This window comes from Parambassis ranga, chromosome 20 (assembly GCF_900634625.1).
Source record: "Parambassis ranga chromosome 20, fParRan2.1, whole genome shotgun sequence".
NCBI lineage: Eukaryota > Metazoa > Chordata > Actinopteri > Ambassidae > Parambassis > Parambassis ranga.
Window position 1 is genome coordinate 14,981,705 of NC_041040.1, and position 12,184 is coordinate 14,993,888.

Sequence of the window (12,184 nt, forward strand, 5' to 3'; positions counted from 1 at the left end):
TGTCAAACTCACCTGTTTAAATTGTTTTTACTTTAACTAGCTCCACTAGGCAGAGTTAAGTGGACTCAGGCCATCCAAGATGGCAAAAGCCACACTTTAGAACCACTCTTGAGGGACAGTCACAGCACAGGATGTTCTTATAAAAGCAACATGACTTTTGAATTGTACAATTTCAAGATAAAACAGAATCCCAGACAGTCATGCTATTTTTCTGACTTTTCCTGATATTGTACTACAGAAAAGACTATTACCAGTTCAGGAGGCCAGCTGACCCTAATACATGTCAGATCAGAGGTCAGGCCAATGGTCAAAGGTCATGTCTTTCTGGTGGAGCTCAGTCCTTGAACTCAACTCCACATCTATTCCTTTTACAGAGCATGCCAAGAAACTTTCTCCAGGGACCCCGCTCCTCCTAATTTCCCCTTTAGACAGAGAGAGATTTGGTTTGAGAACAGAGACGAGAGAGAGAGAGAGAGAGAGAGACGAGAGGTTGGCGGGGAGGATGGGGGCAGAATAATAGAATGAAAGAGGGTGGGGTTGATACAGCCCATGACGCTTGTTAATGGGCAGCCTGGAATGCAGACGGAGAGCTGGTGATGCCTCCTCCATGGGAATCTATTTCTACATAAAACAAAAGTGAATTTAAGGACATCTGGATTTTTTAGTGTCAGTTTGCACATACACACCTTACATCATAGATCTACACCCATAAAACCTTGTAAATTTCACTCTTACGCGAACAGACTTTTTCTTTGATATTAGCAGCTCCTTTAAAGTATTAAAATCTGATTCTCCTCCTTCTCTCTGTCTTTTTATCCCTTCAGAGGATGACAGTTCCGGCACGCCTTACCACCGCGAGAGGCGCAATGCCATCAGCTCCCAGGCCCCGACACCTGGCGCCACAGACAGGAGTGTGAACGAGGAGCCCTCCACCTCTACAGAGGAACAGCCCTCCCTGCTCAAGAAGGAGCTGCATGGTTCCCTGCCACCACTGGCTGACCATGCCCTGCCATACCGAGGCACGCTCTTCGCTATGGACCCCCGAAACGGCTACCTTGATTCACACTATCGTAAGTCCACAAGCCATTTGAAACGTAAGAAAACGCAGCTCAAGGGCATGTTTGGAGAATGGCTGAGGCCAAGTTTGCTTCTTTACTGTAGGTTAGAGGCAGGACTGCCAGATGCTTGATAAAGTCTGACAGATTAGCCCTTCTCTTAAGCTCACTCTCGCCTCTGCACACACTTTTGTGAACACATGCACGCACGCTTGTCTTGTTTTGTGCCTGGGAAGTTAGTATGGGGAACGGCCAGCGTAGCTTCTTAATTCCCTCATTAGGGGCCTGTCTGAACACAGTACTCCACTTTCTCTCATCAACACACACTTCAAAGCCCCAAAGCAGTGCCGAGTCAAACCTCACCACCCCCTACTCTGCCTCCCTCTCTCTCTCTCTCTCTCTCTGGGACTCGGAGCCTGTGTGAGAGAAAGACGGCGAGAGAAAGAGAGAGATGGAGCCCAAGAGATTGAGGTGAAGGAAGAGCTGTGGTTTGCGTGAGATAGTGAAGATAATTTGAAACAAAGGTGAGATAGACAGTAGTGGTTGGATAAAAGTGAAGCTGTGTGTGTATGTGGCAAGAGAGAACAGGAGACAGATGTTTGGGGAGTAAGAAGCTGATTAGAAGGTTAATTTGGCCGTTGCTGTAGCCAGGACTTTGCCTGCAGACAAGGATTTGATGTGATGGCTTGTTTAGTTCGGTTATATTGGCACTGAATTGGGGCAGACAGAGTGGGACAATAATGAAATGTCCAGTGGAGCCCAACGTTATACTGTAACTCTATTTATTCTACTACTTCATTAGCCCTCCTGCTTGGGTGCCCGAGAGTCACCAAGGTGCCTCTTTAAGGGAAAGGTTACTTAAAACCAGGCAATGTTGCTGTGGACAGGGCCCTCGAGGGCAGAACATTACTGCCCATTACATCCTAACCTAACTCAGCAACACTGCCACTTCTCATTTTATGTATGTGTGTGGGGGGGAATGTGTGAAGGAGCTCTGTGTGGTTTCAGACCACTGAAGCCTTGGGGGAAGGAGTTGGTGGGGAAAAGGAGGAGGGGGGAGGGGTCACTCTGAGGCTTGGGGTCATGTGGAAAAGTCACAGATTGAGATGGAGAGTTCAAAAGCAGCAGAAACAGTCAAAAAGGGCCACAAAGCTTCAAGAGGCTTTCTATGTACGCTGGGACTCAAGAGGCTAGAAGACAGCAAAAGCAGAGTGGAGGGCAGTGAAGCTTGAGGGTAGCTATAGGCATGATGCACAGAAGACTTTGCTGCTATAAAGACCTCCTCTTAATCACAGATAGATAAGACAGCATTATCCTGTCTCAGTTCTGCTGCAGTAGCTCACCTTTTGTATAGTCAAAGATTTTGCGCTGTAACTAGGCAGTTTCACTCAAAACATGTACACTCAAAACCTATACAGATGATCAGTCGGCACAAAGCTAGCACTAGTTTACTAGACTAGATGCCACGAGGGTGTGAGTGGCACTGATATTCATCATATTGTAGATGGGACAGGACTTGGTAACTAAGACCCCAATCATTTTTTCCTAAACCTAACCATGTAGCTTTGGTTCTCTTAACCTGAGTATGACAAAGATTTATTTCCTGACTCTTTGAAAACTGAGACTGTATACACAGTGCTATATTATGTGATGAGCTGGATGAGAGAATACCGCATTGTTTCACCTCCATACACAGAGTTTATGTGTTATCAGACCAGACCATGAGGAACTTCAACATATCACCCTGGGCTCGTTTAATCACTTTAACACTTTAACACTACTGCCGGAAAAAAACTGGTTGATTAAATTATTTCAGCCCTATTTTAGAATTAGACACAATTGATTACCCATGCTACATTATTAAACATAGAAAAACAACTCTATTTCGACATAAAACTGTCTCTGAATGACTTCTGGTGTTTTTCATTGATGTTTCTCTGATCTTAGGAAGACTTATGATCTGGGATGAGAGCATTGCTGTGTAAAACACTTCCTCCTTGCCCCAGGTGTTGAGGATGTGGGGTGTCCCTAAAGGCGGCGGTCCCATTCTGTCTGATTGAACCCAGAACCTGAGCGCAGTCCCCAGGAGCTTTAGTGGTCTGAGGGTCAGCAGAACGAAAGGGGTCCCCTTAAACCTCCCCCCTCCCTCCCCTCTCTCTCTCTCTCAGCTGCTTTGAACCAGAAGCCTGTAGCATCTGTCGCCACTCCTGCACCACAAGGTGTAAAAAGCCACTGGCTCCTGTTCTGGTTTCTGGCTCCATGCACATACATTTTTACACACACACACAGCCACCAGAGGCAGCCCCTCACTATGAGGGCTTTGTCACCTCCTAAATTCATCCCAGGTGTGTGTGTGTGTGATGGAGAGGGGGCCCTAAGCCTTTGTGCTGTGCTAGCACAGCGTGCTACGCCATGCAGCAGACAGCCAGGTAAATCCGATTACTCTTAGCGCTGGTGTGTGTCAGTGCTTAATGTGCCTAAATGCGTCGGCACCTGCAGCCTCCCCACACCTGGCTGCTAGGTCGTAAACGTGGTGGTGAAGCTCTGGGAGGTGTGGGAGTTGAGCAACAAGGGGAGAGCACAAGGGTGGGGGTTTGTCTTCAGGGGTCCGGGTAAATCTCTGCTATTCACCCAGACTTGTGATCTCCCACTCCTCTTATGTCCTCGGCCTAAGACTGTGTTTACTCTGGTTTTTACACCCACTTCAGTGCAGAAAAGAGGAAGCATTGCGCCTATTGTCAGCATTAGCTAATCATGGTGATGCCTGAGTCTTAGCCGCTTTTCTTGGGCAAACACTGGATAAGAGTCCATATCCTTCTTACCATGGCACTAATACATGGGGCTTTACTGCGGGATAAGGAGAAAGGATTGAGATGAGGATTAATGAGGGAGAAGTCTTTTTTAAAAATCTTAATTGTGTAGAATTGTGAATGGGATGCACAGCACTGACATCTGTTTACATTGTATACTGATTAGCCGGTCAGCAGTCCTTGCAGCAACAGTGAGCCCACTTGCTGGCGAAAGCATCTCTGCTTCCTCAGAGGCGGATCGTCTTCTTTAAAGTGTCTCCTTCATGTCCTTCTTTTCCAGAATAAACACATCCACAGAGGGACTTAAACCCGCCCTTTACACTGGCTTTCTGAGAAAAAATGTTGAAACTGCCCTGAATAGAGGGAGGCAGCTAGAAACAAAGCTTAAGTAATTTGGTGCTGAAGTGACATTAGTTCTTTGATCTGCAGATCCTTGATAGAGGCCAACCAGACACAAGTTTGGTTCTATTAGTGCAGGTCTTTACTGAATTTTTTGTCTTGTTTTGCTTATCCTTATCCTTATCCACACATTTCAAGACTAAACAAAAAAAAACTTGGCTGACTGCAGCATACACCAGACCATTTTAGGTTGCCCTGCATTGCTGCATTGGTGTATTCCCACCACTCGACTTCCTCCCATAAGCCCTCTCTCCGGATCCTTGTCAGGCTAGAAGAGTACCTGGATACTAACTTAGCATACTACTTACGTTCCCAGTTCAATTTAGCAGAAACCAAAATAACACAAGATCATTTTAGACAAACAGAAACTGATTAGACCACTGTTCCCATAAATGATTGTGCCGTGCCCCAAGTTCCGTACTCTAAACACAATAATTGCTCCATGTTTGCCTTCTGCTCATCTGTTTTCCATTAGCATATGCTAGTGTTTACATGTTATGAAATTTTGGCACTATATTACCTCAGACAGATCTTGAACCATAAGCTCGGAAGTGGACAAAGATAGCAGCGTTCACACTTGTCCAGAAGAACTGCACTAACAGGGCTCAAAATCAAACCTGCCAAGTGTGAACGCACCCTCAGTGTCTTCATGCTGTGGTGGCTGTATGTCTGTTCAACAGTCTTCAGCTTAGCTCCTTGAAGAAAAAAAAATTTAGTCCACATCCGGCCTCCAGGGTCTAATCCTCACACCAAAGCCTTGCTGTTCTTGACTGATCCCAGAAACCAACCTAGCTAAGCTAGAGGCAGTGGAGGTATGGATCTTTTGGCTGAAGGATTCCTTCACATGTATCACAGTAACCCTGCTCTTTGAGCCCAGCCAAAGGTGACTGCTACATGGATCATAATGGCCCTGTGTTCTGGGAAAGCAACAGAGATGTGGCTGTGTGTAAAACCTGTTCCAGGGTTTTATGCTGGGGTGTTGGGGGGTGTTGGGGGGTGTTGGGGGTGGTGGGGGTGTCCAGTCACAGAGGTTAAACTCTAAACTGCTGTGCTGTGCTGATCTCAGGTCTACTCGGCCGTAGCACGCCAGCCACTGCCCTGGCGTCGCTCTGTCTGCCTCTATATCAAAATGCAGCTGACCACTGAACTGAAAGAGCTGGCTGTCATCAAACTGAAAGTGACCCACGCAACAATAGACCCGGACTCCCTACAGTTAATTACAGCTCTTGGTCATATGGACTGCCTCTCCATATGTCATAAAAGACTATGAGGAAAAAAAGTTTCAGTGTGAAATCACATTCAAAGAACAAACTTTTCTGTCTCCTGTTGGTTTAACATGTGACAACTGGCTGTGATGAAAGTTCAAACATACCCCCCACCCCCCCTCCAAAAAAAAAAAAAAAAGAGGGGGAGTACAGGGGTAGAGCCTGGGGTGAGAGGACACGTGCCTGTTTCAAGGGTAAGTGTTTGTCTTTGTGATTGTTTCAATATTGGCTTTTTGAGCGTGGTGGCACGGTGTAGTCCCCCAGCGGTGTGCCGGCACAGAGCAGCCTGGGGCACACTGCAGGCAATGGAGAGGGATCTCTTCCATCCACCTCCTTTCATCAAGAAAGAACAACACGGGCCTGCGCTCTGCTGTGGCCCCCTTGGTCCAGCGCACCAGGGATAATCAGATGATCCCCTTTTATACAGCTTATTAGAGGCATCTCATGCTGTAAGATAGGCAATATTCTCACATGCATGTGCCCCCTTTGTAGTGCTTGATGATTTAAGAGGGTTAAGCAGAGTTTGAAGTGCTTCAAGAATGCACTTTCATACCATCTTAAGGTCATGTGGTGCTCTTGCCACAAAGCTGAACGGGATATCTCAGAATAATGGCAGCTCCTATTAACAATGACAAGATTAAATGTGAAGGGGCTGAAAGGAATTAAGAAGAATTTTCAGTGAACTGAAGACGAATACTCAGCATTTCTTAGTATCATTGCAGCAACATCTGTCGGTGTCTTTAACTTCTTTTTAAATGGTTAATCAGTCAAGTCACAGAGGAGAGTCGGAACAAAAGCACAGAAGATTTGTTGTATCTTGTCGGAGAATAAACAGCACTGGCAACAAGAAAAACATGGAGACTGAATGCTCATGGGGGCTTCTTCTTTTTCTTTTTTTTTGTTTGTTTGTTTGTTTGTTTGTTTCTTTAAGTTACCCTGTAGTCTCCAGCAGGATAATCACCTCTGTGTGCTGCGGCAGAGTTTTTCAGGCCTTTTCTATGTGTTTGTTTTTCCATTTATCCAAATCCTCATCACTCCTTTTTGCACATCGTGGCAAAGATAAGCACCCTTATCCCTTCAACCAACAAACTTATATCTTTCTCTCGTCTCTGGAGGGTCACAAGTAGTACATTGTTCTACACAAGGAAGAGACTGATGAACATGGTATAATTAACATGTTTCTAGCAGCCTGCTGAAATGTTACAAGATATCACTGGAGAACAGAGAACGAGGAAGGCAGTCTGAGGGTACAAGTGAAGACAGAAGAAGAGAGAAGAGCCAGAGAGGGTGAGAGAGGAGGAAGGAGGAGGGGGTGTAACAAAGCAGAAAATGAAGAGAGACATAAAAGAATGGGAGCTCAAGGAGGTCAGGCCCATCACAGGCTTTAGTGTTGCCTTCAAAGATGCCTGGGACAGGTGGCAGCTCTAGACAATCTCGCACCACAGAACAGCATCCTCTCAGGAGGAGATAAGGGATTCCTCCATCCAGGCACCCTCCTCCCGCCTCTCCTGCACTCACGGTCTCTACCTCCCTTCCCCACCACCCCACCCCTTCCTCCCATCTCGGGGTTCTCCCAGACGGGCTGCTTTGATGTGGCTCAGTGTGAGCGGGCAGCTGTAGGCCACAGGGCTGCAGCAGCGCTGCTGGGCCACTGGGCCGGCAGACCATTGGGATCCGACTCGAGCGCGGCTCAATCAGTGGGGCTCTCCGGTGCCCGGCACTTTCAGGTCTCATTAAAGCGCTCCGGCAGGGTTAATCCTCTTTAAGGTTTACATGGGCCCCAGTTTGTCTCTCTGCCCAGGCTGAGGGAACCCCTGGGCGCCACCTGCGTGACAAAGACTGAAATCGCTGTGACACAAGTTCCTTCTGTCTGCACTCGTCTGCTTCCCTTCTATGTTTCCCTCACTCTTCTCTCTTTTTCTACGGCTCTCACTTGCAGCCCCTTGTGCATTCTGCCGTGCCTTTCCACCCTTTCCCTTGGTACTACCTAGGCCCGGTTGTAAGTCTTTTAGGATTATTTGGGTGGAATCTGTTGACAGGGGTGCAGTAAATGGATTACAACTTTGTCCTTGTTTTGGGATGCTGTGAGGAGGGAAAGGGGTGAGATCAGGAGGATGCGCTTTGAATAATGAAAGAGGCAAAGAAACAGAGACCGAGAGCGGGATTAACTGAAAGAATTAGGAAAAAGATGCAAGAGGGTGAAAGAGAGGGTAAGGTGACAGCATTGCAAATAGTACAGAGGGTGAAATCAGAGACTTCCAGATGTTTCTGCACTCATAAGACCTAATTGGTCCAGAGGCGTCAAACCCTGTCTGGCCCTGCAGAGCACAGCAGCTATTTGTCTGATTGCTGTGACACTGGGCTTTGTCTTTACTTTGTGACACACATTTTCCCCTGTTAGGCCAAATAATGGCCATGTACCTCAGGAGGCCTGGACAGACTTTGTCTAATGTCTGTATCTGGACAGCGGAAAATAAAGGAATAGGTTTACAACCAGTGTTTGTTAAAAAGTATTCAGTTACAGAATTCAGATTACATGTACTAAAATGTAATTTGTAATCTATTCTGTTACATTACTCAATCTGAGTAACATTAATACAGTAATATTCTGAATACTTGGATTACTTACATATTGAATTGCATTTCAAGTGATTGAACGCACAGTCACCTCCTGCTTCCTACAAAGGACAGTAATTAATTCAATAAGAAATTGTCCAGATTGTTACAGCTGACTGCATTCACTTCAATGTTATTCTATTTACAGAAACAGAAACAGAACGTAATGACGTCAAAGTAATACATTTTTTAAACAATGAAATGAAAGAAACAATGTTTGTGTCGTGTAATCCACGGATTTCAACGATGTATTCTGTATTCTAATTCTAAAAATCTTTAAAAGACTAATATTAATATTTTGTATTCTAATTACGTAACTCCGGTACATGTAATCCATTACTCCCCAACACCACAACATAGGAGGACATACCATTCAATTGTAAAATGGAATAAAGGGTTGCACTGGTTTAATTTTATATACTTAAATCATGTATGCATTTTTCCACTCACTACTATAGTATGATCATCAGACCTAGTAACATTGACATATTAATGTGACATGTGTTCATGTAGCATGCAGTCACATGAACAAAAACAGCGTTCCACAGATGTTCAATGTTTCAATGGGCTTGGGAAAAGATCTCCTGATGGATCAACCCCATCTGAGAGACATGATTCACTGCCTGATAAAAACCATCAGGTGATGTTTATTGAACTACCCTGCATGTTGAAAACCTGTGTAGAATTACACGTTGTGTGTTTTAAAATGCAAACCTGACAAAGACCAAGAGATTGAAAGAAGCAAGACTGAAAGTACAGCATCAGCAGACGTTTCCATAAGGTGGTCACAGACTCCTAAAACAATAGGAAAGCAGAGGCAACATGAGAGCAGGCTTAGGAACAGGCCATGCAGATGAATGTGTGTCAGAACACCAATCTGACGTGTCCAGGAGAAACCTTAATGTAAAAGTGACCTTTGTCTCACTGATGTCACAATAACAACAATAATGACAGATGAAGCTGGCAATGCTATGTTTCCTATGTCTAAAAAATAATCTTAAGCACCACTGAGTTGATGAAAGTGTGAATGCCCTTGAATGCACCTCAGACAAGAATTACATACACTTTCAATATAAATAACAATACCAAAATGCTTACCATGATAGATTACCTCTGTCAAGTTGACATTCATATCACATGGAAATGAGTTTAGAACAATAGCTACCTGGGGATGTAATTTAGTAAACAAAATTACATTAAAAAAAGGCAGGCTGTGGTCAGTGCCCTCTCGGCTGGGTTTTTGAATTGAGGCAGTGCCCAGTGCACATATTTATTAGCCTCACAGTCATTGTCACACAGCTACATGCAGCTTCAGTATCACCTGAACAGAAACCCAAGGAGGAGCTGTGACACATGACTACAAAGGGTCAGATGTAGCCATGACATGTCATACATGGTCACTGCTATATTTCATAATCACATGTCACCATGAATCCTAATAGTTCATCATGTTTTCTTTAAAAAAAAAGATGTCAAAAAAACCCCAGTGGGTTTTATTTGAGTGGAATAAATCACACAGGTAAGCCAGATAAATGTAACAAAGTCCTGGTGAGTTAACCTGAGGTTTAAATCAACTCCCTCCTCTCTGAGAGTTATCGTTGTTTGGAGAAAAGCAGATAGACAGATGTGAGAGGGAGGCAGTGTTTCAGCTGCTAAACTGCTGGGTGAGGGAGATGGAAGAGGCTGCAGGGTGTGGTGTAGGGCAGGGAGAGTGCAGGAGAGAGGGGAGAGGGCCAACGCATAGCTCTTTGTTCTTCTCCCCAGTTTATCCCAATCTGGAGAAATTCGGCAAATGTAGGAGATAGATTGGTGCTCCACTGAGGCTGAGAAATAACCTCCAATCCCTGATCCATACTGGGATGCAGGGGGAAAGAAAGAAGTTGCAGTTAGATGGTGCTGGGGGGGCCCTGCAGAAGAACTGTATGCATGCTTAGCTCCACTTTCTACCAAGAGACAGGGTCCTTGCACCACCATGCAATTTGTTAAGATTGACTTTGTAGATGCCAGAGTGTCTTTAAGATATGTGTGTAGATTATGAGTGTGTTGTTGTTGCATATTCTGTGGATGATGTATGTAGAAAGAAAAAATGATATTGCACTTTGCAAATATCAGTAGAAAGAAGATGATGCTTGAACATTAAGTCTTAGAGCAAATATGCTTAGACTTGTAGAGGAGAAAGAACGGGCACCGACTGACTTGTTCAGTCTAGACAAACAAATTACTTCTGACAGTGAGTAGCGATGGAATGTATACCCGAACAGAACGCCTGTTATCGTGCAGACTCTCTCTGCTCTGCTTTTCTTTTCCACCATGTTAATTACTTTTACCCACAAAGAAACTGTTTGTGTTTAAGGGTTTGAGAGCAAGAGAAACAGAGAAAGCACAAAAACAGATGAGAACACAGTGGAAGAGAGAAAACATCTATTGATTTACAGAGGAAGGGCAGAGTCTGATCTGCCAGGCATGGTATATGATGAATGGCAGAGAGATTGGCAAGCCAGCGTTTAACATTCTTCTGTTATTTAACCTCTCTGCGTGCTTTCTTCTCACTACTGCTGCTCTGTGCTGAATGAAGGCTTGTTTTTATCTTTTCTTTCTCTGTATTTAGTTTGTTGCATACAGTAGAGAAGGCTCTGCACAGCAAGAACATTAGGCTAATTTATACAGCGGTAATTAGGCCATTAGACCTGAAACAATTTGGGACCCATAATTAAGCAAAGCGCTCCAAAAGTCAACAGCAGCAACTCCCATTGAGCTTAGCTAAACAGTCTCCGAAAGTGTTATTTACATGTCCAAACAGCTTGAGGTCTCAGTGTAAGCAAACATGAGGAGAGGCGGGGTGTGAAGGGATTGATCAGAGGGGGAATTTGTCATCACAAGAGAGGCAGCAGCTTCCAAACCACGCTCTAGTCAAGCTAAAGTGGCTTCATCTTCATCTCCTGCCAGCCTGGCAATGACAGGGTGGGATCAGAAATGTTAAAACACACCCCGCCATATATGTAGTTCAGACACACACATGCTTATACATACGCACATACTCAGCTTTATGTTGATGGAACAATGTGGAAGCCACAGGTGAGAGGGAGACGGTCTTCTCTCAAAAGTTCCCCTATAGTGATTAGGCAGTAGTGGATGATTAATTGATTTTGGACAGTGCCCATGTCAGCCAACCATCCTCTAAAGGCCCTTTCATACTGGACAAAAAAAGTAGCTGCAGACACTCCACATGCTTATTACACAGCTTTAAAGTCCGCCTTTCCCCATTGTGTGGGCAACTGTATGCATATTTGTTTGGTCTTTTAAAGACAAATTGCAGGCAGTGACAGACACAGGGTGGGGTCACATGGTTCATAGTGGACCCTCCTAACACCCACTAATGTCTGGGTTTTGTTCTCAGTGAAAAAAGGGTGAAATTGTCATTCATGCTCAGGGCAAATGGCTCTGTCTGGGCATCCAAAGTTTCGAGCATCTTTCCTAAGAGTTGCAGACTTGTGGCGTTACCACGGGTCTTGCTGCAGACGAGCGTGCCTGAACAGTGAGATCATGAGCAGGGAGAGAGGTGGCATAATGAAATCTGGCAGTCACAGCCGCAGCACAGGCTTCATATGTTCCACATTAGCAATTCACAAACCTCTGGAGCAGGCCCCGGCAGCCCTTTTCTCACTCCGCCTTAGTCACTTATGACAATCTGTCACTGGCTCTTTGTGCTCTTTCGGCGGAGCATCGATGAGAAGTGTGGGGTTCACTGAAGGCTGCGGGTGACACACTGTTAAAGCAGAGTCACTGAACCCTCACCAGAGGAGAGAAGGAGCACAGGCTTGGCCATCAAGACAATAAACTTACAATGCTGAGTTGACAACAAAAGAGAAAAAGTGGAAATTGTTTGTATTATCGAAAGCCAAATCGGAATGGCGAGTGACAGCTCAAATTCTCTATAAGTATCACATGACATGGTTCCAAAGCACAGGGAAGATCCTTTGTGGCAGTACTTCCATTATGAAAGGAGATTAACCAATAAGGATATTGCAAATGATGTGCT

General features: G+C 45.0%; 1 protein-coding gene across 2 annotated transcripts in view; it reads left to right on the forward strand.

Moving 5' to 3' along the window:
* The window catches only part of gli3 (GLI family zinc finger 3), an 84,274-nt gene that overhangs the window by 30,056 nt on the left and 42,034 nt on the right, over positions 1–12,184 (forward strand). For both annotated transcript variants that reach the window (XM_028433213.1, XM_028433214.1), the window contains one exon: positions 825–1,070. In XM_028433213.1, coding sequence (XP_028289014.1) covers positions 825–1,070 — 246 coding nt within the window. The remainder of the gene's footprint in view (positions 1–824; positions 1,071–12,184) is intronic.